Here is a 21,177-nt window from a genome sequence, read left to right as displayed (position 1 = left end):
ACGTAATCGTTTGCCTTAATTTGCTCTTAAGGTCTAGCCTACTAAAGAAGCTTGGCAAATACAAGGTAGTCAATGTTCTGCTATTAGTGTCCATGCTGATCAGTGATGGCTTACTGTTACATTGTCTTCACCCACTTTCATCTATTTGTTCTCTTGTGCTTGAAAGGTCACTTCTGTGCAAGCACGCTATTTTTCTTTTAAGCAGCATCTGACATAATGAGGTCCTGGCAAACACCAGAGCTTCTGCGTATTACATGTTAAGGTACGTGTGTTAAACCATGGAATTCATCCTTTTAAGCTCAAAACCATGTTCCAGCTATGCTCATCTAGCTATCTTTCAAGAACCTCCTAGCTTTTTGCAACAGTAGTATGCACCAGTATGTCTCAAATTGTGCAAGCTACTTTCTTTGTTCCTGTGTTAAAATGTATACAGGTCAATCTTAAAAGACTGATCAGTACAGCTCTGTACAACTTACCTGGCTCTGCCATTTAACACTTCATCAATATTTCAGTCAAAATTATTACATGACACACGCACATGTGAAATATGATTCCAGTAATGAAATCTGTTTATGGTAAGAGACTCATGCGGGTCATAAATATGGAGATGCAATTAAGTGGGACAGCAAGCCTTTCTTTCTTTCACCTTTTGGAAGCATAAGTTGTTATTTCCTTTTAATTTCAACTTAACCTCATTAATAAAGAGACCAAAGAAGTCATGAATAGCTGCAACACTGCAAACAAACCTTCTAAAGCATTCAGTTCTGAATTCTCCATGTGAAATGCACATGTTCTCTCAGGACTCATGCTGCCTTCTTGCCGTTTATTTTGTTTACGTCCATTCCAGTCTGCTTAGCAGACAAGCCATTGAGAAGAAGAGAGGAAGAAAAGGAAAGACTAAGCTCCTACTGTGGTAACTACCACTGTTTTCTGTGATTATGCCCATTCATCCTCATCTAACATTGCTAAATTCTGTACTGCATGTTTACACATGCAGAATGCCAGAACACATTTCCGAATGAAACATTTAGTGCTACGTATAAATATTAGTGAACAAGACACATGATACAATCATGTGAAATCATCGTCATCATAATGAAAACTTCTTAACTGTAGTTTCTTAATTATTGTTACAGTGAATCATTGCATGCAAATCTCCCTAGGCAATCAAGACGCTTCATGTTGTTGCCACTGTAGTGCTATTATGTGGGTATAGTTTATAGGTAAATTATGCTCCAGATACTTGTCTTTTCTAGTAGTAAATATAATTATGGAGAAGCTTATATAAGACAATTTTTTTACTTCTCTAAAAATTTCAAATAGGATTTCTTTACACAATTGCTTTCTTGCTCCATCACAAAGTTCAGTTTTGTATTATGCACTTCACAGGTCGGTTTTGACGGTCCTACGATTCAGCATCATGCTTACTGAAAACAGAAAATCTGGTAAAGAATAAAAGGGTTTTTTTATTTGCACAGCTTCATAAACCATGAGGTTTGTATTAAGACTTGGATGGGCTTGCAATATACAGTTTGTTCTAAATTGCTGCAATTCCTTTTTCTAGTATCCAGTTTCAGCGCAATGCCTGAAGCAGCTGCTACTGGTCAAAAGGACATTTTGTAAATATGAGTCTGGATTATCTGTGCAAGTAAGTGTCCAAGTTTAAATCCTCTGCTCCCCACCACAGAGAAAATGAGCGAGGCTGGTTTTAAAAGGATCCTTTGTGTAGAACAAATGGAGTGGAGAGAATTTGCCTTTCAGCTTTTTTACTGGTGCCATATCCAGAGAATTTGTTAACATCTGTGGTCTTTAAAGAAAATGCAAATTCTTTCATTTTAGACCAAGATAAATTTCTTAATTAGGAGGGCCATGTTTCCTAAATAGGACCTGGTATATTCGAAAAATAAGAGTAAGATGTCCTCTGAACAATGAATATTGGAGTGTTGAATGATTTTTGTGTTATTTAAATTAGGCTCCTTAATCTCTATTTAAGTCTAGGTAAAAGTCACGTGACTTAAGGTCACATTTATGTATTCGCTTGCTTAGTTTGAAGATGTGAATCACTCACATTTGTAAAAAAAAGAAAACTGTGGACAGAGTAAAAAATCACTTTAGATCCGTTTTCCTTTGTTTGGTTTTCTTTTCTTAACTTCAAGTAAGGAATGTACTTCTTCCAATCAAAAGTATGCTTGTGTAAGGACAACTGCTCTGAAGCTTAACAGTATACACATAAGTTATCCCTTACAAATAGAGAGTATTGCACAGAAGTTAGGAAAGCAAGTAAAGGCATTAGCAATTAGACTAAATAAAATCTGTAGTTATGGTTGCTTGTTAACATGCAAAACTGGAAGAACTTTTTAATATGGAGGCATATTTTAAAGAATGCTATTCTTGGGAGTTTATCATGGAGCATTCAGAAATGAAAATTTTGGAACATACTGACACAAATCATGACAAAACCTCCACATTTTGGACGAGGTAACTAATAGAATAGATTAGAAATATTAAATACTGGAAGGAAGCTTCAGGTGAATAGCTTGTGAATTATCTGTTAAAAAAAATTCTAACAAAGTCCAGTTTGTGGTTTCACAGCAATGCTAAGTATATGCACCTGCAAGGAACAGAATTCTATCTATCCCAGAGCTCCCACATACCAAACAAATAGCCAACTTTTCCCTATGTCCTCTCATACTGTCTTTATTTCTTCCAATCAATTCTGTGTATGATGTGTTATACACATTAAACTAATGTAATCTATTTTACAAGCTCATTGCAAATGATGGACACATACGTGCATTGTAAAGAAAAAACAAAATTAATCATTTCCTATTAATTTTTGCCCTCTAAATTGTAATAAATGAATGACCTATTTCTATGGATTCAAAAACTAACAGTACTTTGTAAGTTTTGAATGATTCTCTGACTAGCATTATTTGTAAATAATCCAGTAATTCTGAGGTGACATGAAAAGGATAGCAATGGAGGAATGATTCAGTAAGCTTGTCATTAACTCTACAGACCCATTTAAAATATTGCTTAGTCTGCAAATGAAAACAAGCTGATTGGCCTTATCCTAGTTTCTGTATGAAAATCACTACCCACTGTTGTATAACTGCCAATCTCTGTTCAACAGAGATGCGGGCCTAAAAAAATTGCATGGTGCTCTTACTTCGGCAGGATGGAATCTCGCAGTATTTCCAATATATTCCATCCTCATGCTCTGCAATGTAGCACCACGGGCTGACATCTCCGTCAGGGTTCCTGAAAGAGAAAAATAGAGAGAGTGAGTGAAAAGTCATCAGATATTTTCAAAAAAACACATAAGAAGAAATCTTATTAAGCTTCAATGTCATTACTGTTTTTGCTCTAATGCCTATTCAATATTTAACGCATTGGACTTACATTCTAAGAAAAATGCATAACTGATCAGGAAGTTCAGGTTATTACAAGTACACAGCAAGCACAAAATGCTAGTAATGTCTAAAACATAACTTCTTTTTTCTTTAAGTTTAAAAGATGTCAAGCTCTTTCTGGACAGTACTGAGAGAAAGGAAGGTTTTCAGCCCCACATCCTGGGTGCAGGTTCCTCAGACTACTAAACTTGATTTTTGCCTTAGTAGAAAATAGTGCATATTCCAACTTTCTGTATATATGATGACAAAAACATTTATCCAATAAAGTCTTCTGGGAAAGACTGAGGTATTTAATTCCCCTTCAGTAAAGCTGAATAAATCTGTTCCAGTGATCTGATCTAGCTAGCAATGTGCCCTCGCAGCCCAGAACCCACCCGTGCCCTGGGCTGCAGCCAGAGCAGGGGGGGCAGCAGGGCCAGGGAGGGGATTCTCCCCCTCTGCTCCGCTCTGGGGAGACCCCCCTGCAGTGCTGGGGCCAGCTCGGGGGCCCCCAACAGCAGAAGGACACGGAGCTGCTCGAGCGGGGCCAGAGGAGGCCACGAAGATGCTGGGGGGGCTGGAGCAGCTCCCCTGGGGGGCCGGGCTGAGAGAGTTGGGGGGGTTCAGCCTGGAGAAGAGAAGGCTCCGGGGAGCCCCTCGAGCGGCCTCCCAGGGCTTAAAGGGGGGACAGGAAAGGTGGGGAGGGACTCTGGATCAGGGGGTGGGGATGGGATGAGGGGTGATGGTTTTGCACTGAAAAAGGGCAGATTTAGGTGAGATCTAAGGCAGAAATTGTTCCCTGTGCAGGCGGTGAGGTGCTGGCCCAGGGTGCCCAGAGCAGCTGTGGCTGCCCCCTCCCTGGAAGGGTTCAAGGCCAGGTTGGACGGGGCTGGGAGCAACATGGTCTAGTGTAAGGTGTCCCTGCCCACGGCAGGAAGGGTGGAACTAGATGATCTTTAAGGTCCCTTCCAAGGTAAACGATTCTATGATTCTACAAGGTAATTCCTTATATGTCCATCATTATTCTTTGCTGTTGTGTAGCATCCTTTACAAGTGCAAACCTAATTAGTCATGAAGTTATTTAAAGTTTTTTTCTGTGCACACTTTGATAAACTGTTCACATTGAAAAGATCAAGTTAAGAGAATAAATTATTATTTTGGACGGTCAGGTTGAAATATGACCTTTTTTTGTAACTAGGGCCAACTGCAATCTTTTTATCACGTACTTTGGCATAAATTCTATTAATAAGACCCCCCAAAACTGAAGTGTCAGTTCAGCTGCACACTGTCTTTTGGCCATATTAACAACTCTTTGTAGGAGATCCAGTTTTAGAACTGCTCACGTGTTTTTTGGTCAAGTAACAGAATGCTGAAGACAATTGGTGAGTTGAGTTCAATTTAGCTGACTAAAAAGCTGCTAGTTAGGCTTTCAAACAGGTTAGTAAAAGTAGTGGATAAGGAAAGCCTAACACTAGTGTGCTAGGAATGTAGGCGTAATGGCAGAGCTTCCAGCGACTAAATAAAGTTGGAGACTAAAATCAAGGAAAGCTTGTACTTGAAATAACACAATTGTCCTTGTTTGCACAGTTACAGGAAATTTTGGGTTTACACCTGCATGACAGAAATCAGATGTCTGTAATTGAATCACGGTAATGGCACTCCATATATAAATGCCTTAAAATGCAAGGCAATTGCAGAGAAATGTGATTAATGTCTTTAGAAATCTTGGCCTCGAACCTCAAAAGTGCGTACAGTTAGAAAACAATGTAATGTCTTTCAAAATCTCCAAAAACTTCAGCCTGCTTAATTTTGTTACGGCTGAAATGAGGTTTAGTGGGACATTATGAGACATTTCCATCTTAACAGGGTGTCTTGAAGTAAACAAAGTATTCCGAGTAAGGACCACCCATGGAGAGATAACATGCTTCTGATTAACGTTTTAAGTGTAAAATTAGATTATTCAAATATTGTCCCTAAAATTGAGCTTCAAAGCAATGTATTATGCCTTGAAAAAGCCTTGTGAGGTATGTGTTGCCTCAGAGAAGGGAAGATCATCTCATCCATTGTCACCAAGCAAATGAATGGCAGAGAAAGAGCTAAACCAGCGGTATCTTCACTCGCAAGGCCTCAACAAGATTTGCATGCTAAACGTATGCTCTGACACTCTTAAAACAGTGACTTTCCAAGCTCTTTTTGAACAGAATATGAAGTTTAAACGCATCTGTTAGTTAGGATCATCATTCCACACACCTGTGGGAATATTCCTGGGCCAAGTGATACAGCATAAAGAAGGAAATGGCTAACCTTCCAGTCAAACTCCATCTCAAAGACGACAATCTAAAACCTAGTGGGTTGAGGTTAAAAAGCTGTATTTGGTAATCAAGTCATTTCTCAGGCTTACATACCAGATTATAGGCTTCTTGCTCCTTGTAACACTTACCAAATTCTCATTTACTAAGTAAGGTGAGTTTCTAGTAGGGATTACTTGAATACCTGGATAAATATTGAGTTTCTCATGTACATGTTTTGTTTTGTACTAACTTAAGTATCGATAAATGACAAAAGTAAGACCCTGTAGATACAGTCTATCTAGGATATTGCCACACAGCAACAATCAAAATTATGTTCTTGAATCTGCTATTTGCAGTGGCCACTAGCCTTTTTCTAGTTCCTTACTAGTATGCATACTGAGAAACACAGCTCACTACATGTCATGGAAATTGCTTTGCATTTGGTGGTGTTGGGCTGAGGGAGTCTGTGAAGTTGGTGTGAAATGTTTTTGATAGAAAGACAGTCCTTACAGTGCTTATATGCTGATCTGATACTAGACAGCTTGATGGGTTTATTTGGTTTCCAGGCCATTTTCTGAAGAGAATACCCAACTTCTGTGGAGTTTCTCTTGTAGGTGGTGTATTTTTCTTTGCTCCTGTAAGGTGCTGAACTGACTACAAGGAGAGTCAATTCAGAACTTGGAAATAATGCCTTCTTCTTCTGTGGCTAAAGACAGAGCCCACTGGTGCAACATACTGAACAGTGTTACTCTGAAGCACCACTGCAGCCACTGGAAAAGATTCTGAGTAAGTCTTTTTCTTCCAAGTCCTTCACCAATGTTCTTCAATGAGAAATATCCTCTTGAGTCCTCAAATACTCTGGAAATGCCACTGACAGCTTTCATCAATGTGCTCATCTGTCTGCTGCATGTCACAAGACCTCTTTTCTGTGCTTTATTACTTACTCTCCATTAACTGGCTGGCTTTGCCTCTGTCATATTTCCTTGAATATCTGATTAAATATGGAAAAATTCTTGGATCAAGAACCAGGACCCTATGTTCGTGACAATTGTGCTGAACTCTTGCATATTAATTTTGCCTCGTTTTTCCTGATTTATACTGCTTATAGTGAAATTATTTCAGCATAAAGGTGGCAAGTGTATACGCTCTACCCCAGAAAGCCTATAACCTGATAAGTAAAAGCATCTTCCAGGAGAATTAAGGTGTGATTTGAACCTTCTCACAAAGGAGACTTTAGAACTTTTCTTGCTATGCCCCAGGTAACTCAATTCTTAATCTCTTGGTTTAAACATCTCCGTCCCCATTAACAAGTGAGTAAGAGATATCACTCAACTTTATATGCATCCTAGGCGAGCTAATGATTATTACTGTTTGAGCAATGTATCTATCAGGTTATTCCCTACCTATTTCCACAGCAAGTATAGATGGGCATAAAAACAGTCAGTCCTACAGTTGTATGTAATTTCCTGATGCACAGCATTAGGAAGTTAAATGTTGCAGGCTGAAAAGAGCCTGCAGAGCCTAAACATCTCTGAACTTGGGTTCTTGTTTGGCTACTAAATTCTGAAGTTCTTATTTAAGTTTCATTTTGAGTTCTATCCATAGTTATGGAGGACCTCTCTAGAAGGCAAGTAAATGACAGTGGATCTGTCATGGCTTAAGCTGCTATTGTAACCACTGACAGTTGAGCTTCTGAATCCAAGCCACTGAACATCTTATGCTTACTAGGAACTTTTAGTGACTACATAACTTTCATTAGCACAAAACTCAGAGACGTAGTGTATAACAGAAGCAGGCTTACGGGTGAGGATAAAAACCATAATGTTCCAAACTCCTACAGACATCCACTAGCGCTTCTGCACCTCTGGCTTGAATCAATTTTTTTCTTATCATCTCCACCTTTTAATGTAAGTAACCTCTACTCTTTCTCCATCCTGCCAAATTATAGATGGGATACATGATATAGACTTCAGGTGAGAGCTGGTATGAAAAAGTTATTCTACTAGTCGTGCTTGTAGATCCAGGGTACTGATTACAGAGTAAAACAAAACTTGTTAGATATCCATGGTTCTGACATTCTTCACTGTATGACAGAAAGTTTCCTAATTTTGTGTCAACTGTTTAAAGTAACTCTGAGTATATAGGTAACGTTAGTAGCAATGAGGTATTTCTTACCTGCAGTAGTTATGCTCTCCAAGCCCTCCCTCCCCATTGGGATATTTCAGAGTATTATAAGGATGCTCAAAGGTCTCATTCCAAAAAAGACAAGGTTTCCCTGCATATTGGGAGGTCTGGTTCTGAGTGCCACGATAGTCAGCCCCATTTGCTGTATAACATTCTGGGAAGAAATGGAAGTGGAAAAAAAGAATGTACATACGTTTAGCATTCAGTTGTTCTTCCCTTGCCCTCCACCCCATCCCCAGGAGAACATATTTTCTGCATTGTTTAGGCTACTAAAGATGATATCTGGGATTTAAGTTTTCTCTCAAACACCTATTGAAGAGATTATGATTTCATTACTTTAATAAACAATGTATAAGACAGTTAGGTCCAAAGAGTGGCTAGTACAATTAACATGCATTTTCTGAATAAGCATACTACATTTTTTTTACTGTTTTCCCTGTGGTTTACTCATTAGGATAAATCTGTAACCTCTTAATTTTCCAAAAATTAAATCAGATGACGTTATCAGTCTGCCACTTATCAGCATACTACCCAAAATCTCATGCCAGTTTAACTGAAGTTGTGAGTATCTGTACTTTATTAAGTGAAAGCTTTTGTAGGCATGGATCTTGCATTTACATACCAACTGAGCAAAATTCTTCGGCTTTTTTTTTCTCTAGCCTGAATTGCCTTAGAAATGGACCTCCTTCAGTAGAGTACAATCATGATACTGTAATTTACTACTAAAGCATTTACGCTTTCAGATTAAAATTTACAGGTCAGTATTCTGCCTCGGTCGTATTTTCTCTCATTTATATTTGTTTTCCTAGTTTCCTAATGCTCAGCAAGTTAAAAATCAAAGCAGAGAATGATTTCTCTAGTCATTAATGACACTATTGACTTCTCAGCTGAACTATAAATCTCGTGCTGCCTGGCTTTGCAGTGTCTTATTAATGACATCTTCTGATCAAATACGTATTCATATGCATGAACAATTTTACCTTTAATAAAAATGCAAAACATTTTTTATTACATTATGCATTGTGAAGGTGACAGAGCACAGGAACAGGTTGCCCAGAGAGGTTGTGGAATCTCAGTCCTTGAGGATATTCAAAAGCCACCTGAACACGGTCCTGGGCAATCTGCTTTAGGGGACTGTGCTTGAGCAGAGGGGTTGAACAACATGACCTCCAGAGGCCACTTCCAATCTCAACCATTCTGTGACTCTGTGATCATATTTCAGAAATAGTCATTATAATTAGTGTACCATAAATAAGTCCATCCTCTTTATAATTAATACTTGGTAACATTTATCACCCATGCACTTATTTTAAAATAGTATTAAAATATAACAGTCCATGACAGAATTTAAACTGCTGCATTACACTGGTGTAAACAGTTCTTTGTACCAAGCAGCATTACTGGGGAGTCCCAAATGCTTCCTGCTGACTGTAGGCTGCACAACCTTCTGTTTTATCTGATAGTATTCTCTGTAGGAACCATGCAACAGCTGCAGAGATGTTCTACTGCCCTGAGGGAAAGGGAGAGTGCTCTGAAGCGGAGTATGCCAATCCCAGGTGTCCCTCATGAGATGTACCTTACAAAACAAGGCTAGAAAGACCTGTGTGGCTACAACTGAAAGAAGGAAAAAAAACACCCCTAGCTTAATCCTGATAACAGCACACCTTTTGTGTATTTAGAAATACTGTGGGAGAAGGGAAAATGTATTAATAAAACCATGCTTTTGAAATTAGTTTAGTCTGGGCCCACAAATATCAGAACGGTGCAATTATAATGATTATTTCACAGTTTTATTACGCAGAAGATGAAAGCTGATGTTTTTGTGCCTTCACTGCACATTTTCATGCCTAGGCAGGTTAGGATTTCTATTAAATGGAATTTTGTTGCTGAAAGCACACAGAAGAGGTGTGTGCACAGCCATAAATGTATACTGCTATCATTTGTGGACAGAAAGCTATCTAATTTAACAAAAGTAAGTTTCAAGTCAGTACTCCTCCTTACTGTAATTTACCTGACTGCCTTAGCCATGCAGGTGAGCTACATACATTTAGTTGAAAATGCAAATCTGAGTTTCCAGTATTCAGGCCACCACAGATATTTGCATAAACATATTAAAAACAAACAAACAAACAAACAAACAAAACAAAAAAACACCACAAAAAGCCAAACAAATGCACACACAGAAAAATAAAACACAACAAAAAATACACTTTAAAGTCACCACAGTGTTGCAACTTCCTTCAGTACCTCTCTTAATTTGCAGTTAATGTAAAAGTTTTTCTATGTCATAGCTGCAAAATATAACCTGATGAATTTGGCGGGGAAAGGAGGAAAACATAATCAAACTGAATAAATAAAGTAACATACAGTATAAAGAAGGTGTTGTGAGAAGTGATAAACTCATCCAGAAAAGATCTCTACTTCAGCTTAGTGCTATAACTTTTTCTGCTTCTCACTTCTAAATGAAAAGTAATATGTACTAACATCTACTCAGAAATGCAAGGAATGCTACAATACCTGAATGTAATCTGGCATACAGACTAAACTGAAGTTAACATCAGCCCATTTTAGGAACTGCTAAGACTGGGCCATGCTTTAACTTGCAGTAGCAACTGCCTTTCATTTCCATGTCAGCATTTTTTTTTTTAATAATTTTCTTCAAACTTCATTGCACTAGTACTTTGAGGACGTTGCACAAAAGGAAGAGCCAGAGCTCTCTTTGTTCCTCTTAGCTGTATTTTTTAGTTGCCAAGACAATAGGTAGCTGTAACAGTGCCTACTGTGTTCTTCTGCACTACCAGGAGATTTGGGAAAAACGTGCCAGCTGAGTTGTAGTTGTAGTAAAACTCCCCTGGTTTTGTTAGCATCTAAATGTGGAAGGGGGAGGCAGTGAGATACCACATAAAATCACTGATTATCCCAGAAAAGCTGAAATGAAAACTTAACTTTAAGTTATGGAATTTAGCAGCTGTTACCAAATGAAATACATACTTCCTCGTATTACAGCAAATTTGCTAGGAAATTTTCATTTTCTTAATGATTAATAATAATTTTGCCATAGCATTGGAGTGCAATCTTTCCAAGTGAATATTAGCATTTAAAAATCAGTTCCCCGGTCATTCTTTTAAGAATCAGCTTTGAGATCTGCTGAGATACATTTTGTACAGTTTTCTATAAAATTCCTAGTAAAATACATATAGATCTCAGCATATTCCATATCTTGGCAGTAAAGAGCTGAATTCTTCTGTTTATCACACAACCATTTCACCATACTTTGCTGCAAAACATCTAAGACACTGTTTTCACAATCTTACTATGAAATTGATATTCCAAGTGGGTTTGAATGTGCAAAGTGAATGTTTCAGCTGCAGACGGACCACTGTCCTCTCCATTTCAAATCCATAGGCTGCACTTCAAAGACAGAAGTCCTAAGAGATTCTGTAGAGGAGGTTAGAACTCCTGTCCTTCTTTTCATCTTGCACCACTGGTGCAATAATTCTGTGAAAAGGTGAGCTTAAAAAAGGTCAGTCGAATTTATCTGCACAACACTATTTCAGAAGAGGTCATCTAAATAAAACAGTCAGAAAAGAGTGAACACTACTGGTAAATCTCTTGAGCTTACTCAAATTATCGGATTTCTCTTTGGTAGATTATGATCATGTGGAAGGGAGGGGAAAAGAAATAAAATGACCAACAACCACCTCTCCTTTACTGTTCTGGTACCCACTGGATCCAACTGCCTTGTGTTGGTTGATTCTTCCACATTGCTTTAGGCTATGAAGACCTTCACTTGGAACCTAACTAACATCAGAACAGTGACTCAAGGAAATGAATACTAGCTCTATGAATTTCAGCAAGCCTTATTCCTTAAAGTTTTGTAAGACTATGGTATACTATGACAGAATTTGCCCTGTATCCAAGTCCTCCCCGGGAGGCAAAGACAGCAAGGGAAGAACAGGCACTTTGTGTAGACTAAAGCTGATAGCTTCCTAGAAGGCATCTGAGTGCCACTGTGCTTGATAGACTTGTCACATTATTTCTGTTCAGGCACTCAGAGCTCAGTTTAAACTAGGCTGTCAACCATAAACCTATATGAAATCACTAGGGCTTTAGACAGGACTCGGAGAAAGCTGTGACCATTCAAATCTTGAAGTCTCTGACCTCCTCGTATTTCTAAGTTCTTAGCCAGCTGGGTTTCAGACATAGTCTGAAGTTCAGGCTTGTGTCAAATCCATTATTAAAATCAATGTCTGTGATGATTTCACTCTGTTAACTGCCTAATGACCCTGCTGCTTCTACTGTTTCACAGGGATGTCTGCAAACAGAATTAATCAGAGATAGAACCATTGCAGTTGTTCTAGTTATGAAAAGCTGGAATGTTCCAACAGGTCCTGTTCAGGGTAATGCTTATGAGCCTTCGTGAGAAAACATGGACAGCAGCGTGTTGTCAGGGCTGTTTTCTTTTCAACACATCAGGTGCCACAGCTGACAGAAAAATAACTCTTTTCTAAAAATGAATACTGAGACTAGATAAGTATGTATTGAGTGGCAACTGCTAGAAAGAAAAAGCAGGAAAACGAGCCTGGGGATGGTTGTCCACTATGAGTGAATGTTCAGTGTGTGATACAGGTTCACAATTAGTTTTATTAGAGCCAGATCAACATTTGGAAGATCAAACAGCAGCTGTAGCAGAAATTTTTTCCATCTGTCTCGGTTTCTTCTTCGATGTAGGGACCTTACAATGATCATTTATGCCTTTGTTACTTTGGGACTGTATGGCAGTCTGCACTCCACATGGGCGCCACTTTAGGCTCATTTGAAAAATTAAGGTAGTGCAGAATATAACAGCCTGACTTTTTTACCGAATGAAGCACTGATGATAAAACACTGACATTTCAGAGTCTGCATTGGCTTCCAATGATTTTCTAAGATGGACTTCCAAATACGGGTTTTAATCTCTGAAGTCCTTAATGGCATGAAGCCCAGTTACCTGAGAAACTCTTATTTCATGCCACATTGCCACGGACAGGAATAATACAAACATTTTAATTTTATCTGCAGTCTTTTCCGTACAAGTGAGATGAAAAGCAAAGCAAATAGCTGTCTGCTTCTCAAAAATGCTTTCTTTTCTGGCTGACAAGTGGGAAATCTTATAAATCTTCTGAGCATTCTTCAAAGTTTGTATTTTCTCAGAGACATATATTTAGTGACATTACAAATTGCACACTGAAGAGATGGAGGTTTCAGGATGATTTAAATGACTTCTTAGAGACTCTTAGACTCTTCTAAGTTTGGGGCATATACATAGCTTTTGAGACTGAAAATACAGGACTACAAACTTGTTACTATTTCACTGAAAAAAAAAAAAAAATGAAGTTACTTGCTTTATTTGTTTGTTTTAAGTTCTGGAAGCTACTGAGTGCTGAGTAGTGGCCAGAGAGATTAAAGGTCAATAACATTTATCAAACAGAAACTAGTGTACCCAGGCCAGAAATTATCTTACCAGCTAATGCCCAACAAGAAGTAAGGTTTTTTAGAAAAAATCTCCAGATGAATGAAACATAAATGAAAGTGGCTGCTATTCAAATCTTAGGTTTCCTTACAGTGGTGTGATAGCCAGAACATTAAATGTTCTGTTAAGGCTGGAGCAAGATATAAAGTTTCCTTGAACTTACATGCTATAACTGCCTTCTAAGCTCTCCCTTGATTTTCTTACAGCCTTTCAGAAGAGTCAGAAAAATGCTTAAGCAGAATATAAGGATATGGAACCAAAGGTGCCAGGCCCAATAATGACTAGGTGTCAGTTGCTTGATGCATGTGCTTGCATAGTGTTCTAAGAAGAGTTTTAAGACGTTTCCATTCTACCTAAACTGTTCTAGTCCTTGCTAGAGATTGCAATTTAAGCACTCCTCCTTAAATGAAAGCACTGTATCTAGGTGCAGATGGCAACAGTTACAGGCCCTAACCAGATGCTGCAGTCTCTAATTTGATTGAAAGGGTATAATTAGACAGCAGAAACACTTCAATGAGAGAGTAATGCACAGAGGAAAGGACAGAAACCACTTAACTGATGCCAAGATACCCCAGCAGTAACAGAGGCAGGGGCCCACGGATGGAAGGGGCAGAACACCAAATTACCTTCTTCAGATGAGAACATTTTTGTTTCCCTATGGATACGAATAGGGATTCTATTATCATAGGTTGCCACAGTTCTTCATGTGGGAACACTGATTAAAACCAGAAGAAGCTTCAGGAGATCAAAGAGACAAATATGGCTTCTGTGGTCATTATTAAAAATATTTTTAGCAGTGCAATGGTTTTCTTTGAAGATGCATTTTTATCGATTGAACCAAAAGTTCATTTGCATACTGTCATATGATTGGACAGGAAAAAAAAAAAATCTCATTCCATATTATGTTATGATGCAAAATAAATGCTTTGGGGAAGTATAAGGCTGTTTTAGACCTACCCAAGTGAAAAATTAGTGTAGTACTTTTACATTTCAACACTTTACTATTCCAATTAATACTAATATAACAAAAGCCCTTATCAAAACTATCAGGCTTGGGTCCTTACAATGTAACAGTAAATAACCCCACAATACAACAGTTGATACAAACTAAAGAAAAAAACATCAGTAAAGAATGATCTTTGTTTAAAATTGCAATTTTCAAAACTGCTAGAAAATAACTCCCCATTTGATAAATCAGCCAGTTAAATTCTGATGCATGAGAGCATATGGTTAGCTGATCATTTCTCCTTTGCAATGTAGTGGCACTCTGCATATAGTTTAAAAAAAATCATCTCTCTCTCATTCTACATATCTACACAGACACACAAACATAATTTTTTTAAGTCCTCAAATGCAATCATTTTTGCTGGCCATAACTAGAGTCTTATTTAGTGTTGGTCCAAACCAGAGAGTAGCCACGGTGAATAGTCACCTAACATTCGATCAAATCTTGACTTAAGCATCTGTCTGTCCTGGAAGAATGTACATTCCTGGGAATGTACAGACATGTGGAGTTCCGTACTTGTGTTCCCTGGCAGTGCGTGAGATGTTATAAATGTGAACTTGCTATTCTTGTGAAATTAGATTACTAACCTTCAACCTAATCACTTTTTGATCACATTTCCTTTTTTGCTTTTAAACAACCAAAAAAAAAAAAAATAGGTAAATGCTACCTGACCCTTTCTGGAATAAGTTGGAACCAGGCAAATTAGGATATGAGCATGAGAGTCAATAACCATTATTTGTAGTGCTTAAAATTACGTATTTTGTACCTTTTTTGGTTTTATTCATACAACACAAACATGCTATATTAGCCACAGCTTTGCAGCTGCTGGCTGGTCCTCAGCTGCAAGATGCAAACACACTTGCTTGTCTTGTGATTCTTTATCACTGGAAGTAAGAATGCATGATGTGGTCCCATAAGAATTTCTGTTCCTTAATACACCCATTTGTTTTCTTTCTTTATGAAGTTTTAAAACTGTTGTTCCATTGTCAAGCGTGGCAGACCGAATCCCTTTGGAAATTTTATCAGGATGGGCCATAGCCACTGTGTGGATGGAGGGAGTGGTCAATTGCGCAACCATTATGGTGAGATAGCACAAAGAATGCAAATTTTGCAGCTGGCAGCATGTAATCCCTGCCTCCCTCCCACTTCTTTGGCTCCATCCTCCTGCCTAAATCCATTCACATAACTCTGGATTTTTAGTTATGCTCTATGCATGTATAAGCATGATATGCTGAGGTGTCTGACTATTTCGTTTTTCTGTCTGGTTAGAAATACTTTTCCGAGTATTTCCATGAGGATTGCTTAAGGCATATCAAGTAGAACTGCTTCTCTGAATCTGCAAGAGATAGGCAGAAAAAGTTGACAATAGATACAAGGTTTGTGTGAGAAGGCTGAAACAGCAGCTCAAATGAAAGACTCAGCTTGGGAAGAAAACCAAGGACATGGTGACTCAGTGTTGCTATATGGAAAAAAAAAAAAAAACCAAACAGAGAAGAGAAAAAGAGACTGATAATCATATCCATTTCTGATGGGGAAATTAAATGAACACTATAAATAAAGAAATCAGAAGTGTGAACTTACTGCACTGAGTATATAAAATAACATTTGTTCACTGAAACTAATATTTGCCGAAGGCATTTCCATCTCTTTGGCCTTGTAATACAAAACTCACCAAATTTAGACAGTCCTTTAATGTTAAGCAATCTATTCACCCATCTCTTATTTCTGATTCACCTGAGAAGTGTGATATGACTGAAGTTTGAATGCTGCAAATGTCAGAGTTTGGATTAATAGAAACTGTTAGACACCACACAGCAAAGCAGAAGCATTCTGTGAAAAGTAGCACAGTACTATGTACAAAAATGATTGTTAACTCACTCTAATTTCCGACAATTTGAGTCAGTTTTTGTAAGGCAATTCCATAAATTAGTTTCTGTCCTATCTTAGCAAATGATGGTGACGCAGTCTGTATTTTGACTGCATTTTACAATAAACTTATTAAGACACGCAACTGATAAAAAAGGAATAGGCATTAAAAACATGCCATATGACAAACTGACTTACAAAAGAAATGTTAATGTTTGTCATTTCATAATTCTGCTAGCTTCAAGTGCAACCTGACCCAGCCAATCCCATTTCGGTACTGTGGAATTAAGGGTCAAAAAGATTCTGAGGTATGGTTTGTGCAGGGGAGCAACTCTGTAGATTTTGTATATGCCATACAAATTATAAGTCCCTGCTGAAGTGTAGATTTGCACTGTTTCTAGGTTCTTTAGCAGAAGCCGCATAGGTGGCAGTGCTTTCCAGATCCATTCTCCTTTGCTATCCCTTCACTCAGAGATATTGCATGTTCTTTCCCGCTCCCACTGCCCCAGCTGCTTGTGCTCAGGCATCTCTGTCCCTTTTACTGGCTGCCAGTGCATGCGGCTGGAAGTTGGCTAGAGGATGAAAGTTCAGGTCCATGAACAGGTAGAATCCTCTTGATAGCCTATGAACCAAACATTCACACTGGGATATATCCTCCCTCTACCTGCTGTCATGTAACCTGCTGTGAGGGCCATGGTCACATGCAGGGTGTTCTGTCCACAGTTCTGCTCAGAAACCTTACAAGAAAACATTCTTCAACTTAAACGAAGGAAGGCATACCTGCTGTGTGCACCAAACATGTCCTAATGGTACTCGAAACAGACTGTTAGGTAATGGTCTAGATATGTCCCTGTCTAGCTAGCTCTCTACACACTTATCTGAAAATACTCTCGCGTTTTACTCACTTCAGGCAACCTCTGAGAAGTTGTAAAGTTTACCTTCTAAGTTATCTTTCTGGTAAAAGGCTTCTTTTTTGCCAAGAAAGTCTATGTAAGTATTTTCCAAATCTAATTAAGTGCATCTACAAAAACTTGATGTTCATGGCAAAACGAAGTAGAGCAAATTCTACATTATAAAGAATAACAACGATTAGAACATGCAGAATGTATCCAGGAGGACCATGCATCTGACGGCTGTGACACTGTGATCATCTGCAACAGCCACTTCAGATCTCATGAAGCAGGGCCAACGTTTACCAAAGGAAATTTGAAATCATCAGTAACAACTGAGGACAAAAGGATGCAGAGACATTTTAAGTGAAAAAAAAAAAAATCACAGTAGCAGGTAGTGAAGATTCCTTGGCTGAACGAGAACCTGAATGGTCAGAGGACTCCATGCTTGACAGGGAGCTGGGGCAGCATGCTGCAGACAGGAGAAATAGCCACCCTCCAAGCTCTGGCTCTGCAGCCCCGATTCTGTCCTGCTGCCACTGGTTATTTCATTTTCCAGTGAGTAAGCATACCCACACCCGACACTTCCTCTCCCTGCAGATGCCTCTGTTCGGCATTTAGCTACCAAACCACATATAGAGAGAAACGCGCTGCTCCTCTTCCTCTTACCTCCCGCTTCCATACAGTTTGCCCAGCTCCCAGCTCAGCGGCCACAGGGAGATCCTCCAACACCCACCCGCTGCCAACCGCACACGAAAATACCCCCTTGAACGTTGAGCACGAGCAGCTCCGCGCCGCGCAGCGACCTGGCGGGCAGGAAGGGACGGTCGTCGCGACCTCGAAGAGGTGCTGCCCGGGCGGCAGAGCCCTTCCGCGGGCGGCTGCGCGCCAACTGCAACTCTGCAGCGTCCGGGGCAGGCTGCCCGGTTCCCTCGCCGCGGAGGTCGGGGAGAAGCCCCACACAAGCGCGCGCCCCCCCCCCCCCCAAACCCCCCTTTCCCCTCCCGGCTCCCCGCGACGCGTCACTCACCGGAGAGAACGGGCTCGCGGCAGCAGCTCAGCGCCAGCCCCGAGAAGGCCAGGACGGCGGCGAGGGCGGGGGTCTCCATGGGCAGCGGCCGCCGGGCCGCACCGCACCGCGCCCGCAGGCGGCAGCCCCAGCGCTCCGGGGGCAGGAGGTGGTCGCGGACAGCCGGGAAGAAGAGCGCAAAGTGCGGGGAAGCGGAGGCCCTACTGCATGTGTCCTGTAACTGCGCCCCGGCGAGGTGCCGAGTGGCAGATGAGGGATCCTATTACCAGCCATGTGACAGGAAAGGATAGAGACCAACATCCCAACCTGCTGCAGCGCGGGGCCGCTGCTTTTTACGTTTGACACCGACAGGTTTGGGCTGCCGGTGCTCGCTCCCAGGCCAGCACGGGGGGCTTCGCGTAGCCCTTCTGGCAGGCAAGGCCGCCCGGCAGATCCCACCCCACACACACACACACACACACACACACACACACACACCCCAACTCCTCCGCCCCAGCAGCGCCCCACGCCTCGCTCTCGGCGCTCCCCTCGCACCCGGTGCCGCGACGTGGCCGCCGAAGAGGTGAGGGCAGCCCCGCGGCCTAGCCGCGGGCCCTGCCTGCGGGCAGCCGCTATCGCCGCCCCGCGCTCGCCCTCCGCCAGGCGGGGGGGGGGGGGGGGGGGGGGGGGGGGCTCGCCTGCGAGCAGCTGGGAGCGCGCAGGTGCAGCACGTCTCTCATCCCTTGAAGCTGGGGGGGGGGGGGGGGGGGGGGGGGGAAGGCGGGAAAAGAACGCTCAGGTTTCGCGCTGGTCCCGCGCGGCGCTGAGGGACGCTGCGCGCGAGCGGCTCGGCGGGCCGCGAGGTGCCAGGGCCTCGCGCCGCGATTTAAGGGGCGTCGTGCGAAAAGCGAAGAGGCCCCTCCACCCCCACGGAAACGACAGGGCAGCGCGAGCCCGTGCACCGAGAGCGAGCACCTGGGGCACCGCGCACCTGGCGCCAGCGGCGCGGGCTCGGCCCCACGCGGGGAGGAACCGGCGACCGGGCCGGCGCGCCCCGCGTGGACACGGCGGCACGGGCGCAGGCACCCGGCACGGGGGTCGCACGTGGGTACGGTACGCACGGGCAGGGGCGGGGGGGGGGCAGACGCGTGGGGGCACACGTGGAGTCGCAGGGCGCTCGCGGGCACGTGGGCGCACGCGAGCGCGCGCACACCCACAGTGAGGCAAGCGTGGGAAGGGACTAACACAGAAACACGCAGCAGCCGACAGACCGGGGAATCGAAGGAAAAAGGTCGGTGTTCTCTCTGAGAACGGTGCACGCACACGCAGAAAGATGATGGAGCTGCTTTTTTTTTTTTTTTTCTTCCCAACATGCAGACAGCAAAGCACCCAAAAAAAAAAAAAAAAAAAGAGTCAACGATATAAAGCTATTGCCCAAACTTCTATAAAGGCTCATTAGCTGACCTGTGAGACGGTTTTAGCAACGGCAGTGCTTCTTTGCTAAAAAACAACGAACAGAATGAAATCCAACAACAGGAAAAAACATACAGAAAGCTACACTTGCTTTGTCAGGAACGGGAGGAACGCAGACTTTTCTAACCTTGTAGCGCCGTGGCACTATTGCTATGTAACGGGATGGCACCTTCAAACATCTAAAACAGAGACAGCAATTTTGCTACTCTGAATGAGGAAGCAGCAAAATACAGTTTGTAGGCTTTAACTGTTCTACTGGTGCGCGCTATGGCACCTGTCACTTTTAGCATGCAAAGACCTCCCATCATATATAGTGTAAGGTTAATTTTTAGTAGGATTTAGGTGCTTAAATTTCTTTCGGCCTTTGTGGCATAAAAAACAGAAAAAGGATTACATACATGCATACATACATACATACTAGCATGGCTTTATATGTATATTTTAATAGCACAGCATAATAATGTGCCACATTCTTATTTCTTTGAGCTGAATTCCTAGTGAACGTAGAATTTTTAAGCTGATGAAATATTGAAAAACAATAGCAGTGTTCTATTAAATTACTGTTATACTTTTTTTTTTTTTTTTAAGGGTAAATGCAGAAATACCTAATTCTTCCTCACACATACAATCTATAGGTATGTTCAGTTATTGGGCTCACAAATTCTGCTAAAGTTCCTGATCCTGAGCTTTGATTGCACAAGAGCACTTCAAGCACACATGATTTTGTTGCCACTGGATATATATGTGTGTGTGTGTGTGTGTGTGTATGTATATGTGTGTGTATAAACTAGGGAATTTGAGATCACTGTGGTGGGAGAGTACCAAGACCTACCAGAAGGAACAGCTTGTGGTGGTGCTGGTGGGTGTTTCTTTTTACCACTGCTTTGTTTATACTGGGTGGAGCCAAATAATTCAGATTTATAGAAATATACTGTGTTCTCAGATTAACATACAAATTTTTCAGGACTGGAGGTCTAATTCATTCCATATATTCCCTTCGTCAGGCTAAGCTACCGACATCAAGTGCTGCTGGCGTTCCTTCACAAGTCATTGTGTGTGCACGCAGCACTTCCTTGTGGTACATGCTGTCTAATAGCGTATGAGACATCACTATGTTGTGATTTAATGACCCACAAATTTCTCCTCCCCAAGGACTGAGACCCCACTGTGTTACCCATTCACCCAATTTCGATTCCATTTTATCTGGCATTCTGTTCCCTAAGGACACTGGAACAGAGAAGGCTTACCATTTTTTAACACTGTATTGATAATGAAGTTCACAAAATCAACCTTATCTGTCTCCAGAAGGCCAGTTTAGTCTTCCAGCACTTCTAGGCAAAATCACCTTCATTCATTCTGCTGCCACTTTCTCCACTAATCAGTTGCCCACACAGTTGATATGTGTGCATATATAAGTTGCACATTTTGGGTTTTTTTTAAAACCGTAGCACACTGACAAGAGGTAGTAAATTTCTTACCAATGATCATTCCCCGGTCTTCTTTCAGAGTTCTTTTTTTTTTACAAGACTTTTTATTTCTGTTGTACACAATTGT

The 21,177-nt window shown here is 41.2% G+C and overlaps 1 protein-coding gene and 1 long non-coding RNA gene across 8 annotated transcripts in view; one reads left to right on the top strand and one right to left on the bottom strand.

Moving 5' to 3' along the window:
- KREMEN1 (kringle containing transmembrane protein 1) overlaps positions 1 to 18,727 on the bottom strand; it is a 41,524-nt gene extending 22,797 nt beyond the window's left edge. For 3 of the 6 annotated variants that reach the window (XM_042805722.1, XM_042805723.1, XM_042805724.1), the window contains exons 1-3: positions 18,172 to 18,726; positions 7,859 to 8,021; positions 3,170 to 3,261 (exon numbers count right to left, since the gene is read on the bottom strand). In XM_042805722.1, coding sequence (XP_042661656.1) covers positions 3,170 to 3,261; positions 7,859 to 8,021; positions 18,172 to 18,250 — 334 coding nt within the window. In that variant the 5' untranslated portion in view covers positions 18,251 to 18,726. Of the gene's footprint in view, positions 1 to 3,169; positions 3,262 to 7,858; positions 8,022 to 17,810; positions 17,997 to 18,171 lie in introns of those variants that run through there. The other 3 variants (XM_042805725.1, XM_042805726.1, XM_032986785.2) reach the window with 2 other exon arrangements.
- A 218-nt stretch (positions 18,728 to 18,945) lies between these two features.
- LOC116960122 overlaps positions 18,946 to 21,177 on the top strand; it is a 7,914-nt gene continuing 5,682 nt past the window's right edge. Inside the window, exon 1 of one of the 2 annotated variants that reach the window (XR_006166759.1) lies at positions 18,946 to 19,258. This is a non-coding gene — a long non-coding RNA (uncharacterized LOC116960122). Of the gene's footprint in view, positions 19,264 to 21,177 lie in introns of both variants that reach the window. The other variant, XR_006166760.1, reaches the window with a different exon arrangement.

This window comes from Tyto alba, unplaced genomic scaffold, assembly GCF_018691265.1.
Source record: "Tyto alba isolate M040663 unplaced genomic scaffold, T.alba_DEE_v4.0 Super-Scaffold_44, whole genome shotgun sequence".
Classification (NCBI taxonomy): domain Eukaryota; kingdom Metazoa; phylum Chordata; class Aves; order Strigiformes; family Tytonidae; genus Tyto; species Tyto alba.
The sequence above is the reverse complement of the archived record's forward strand: the minus strand, read 5'-3'. Positions and strand labels throughout refer to the sequence as shown.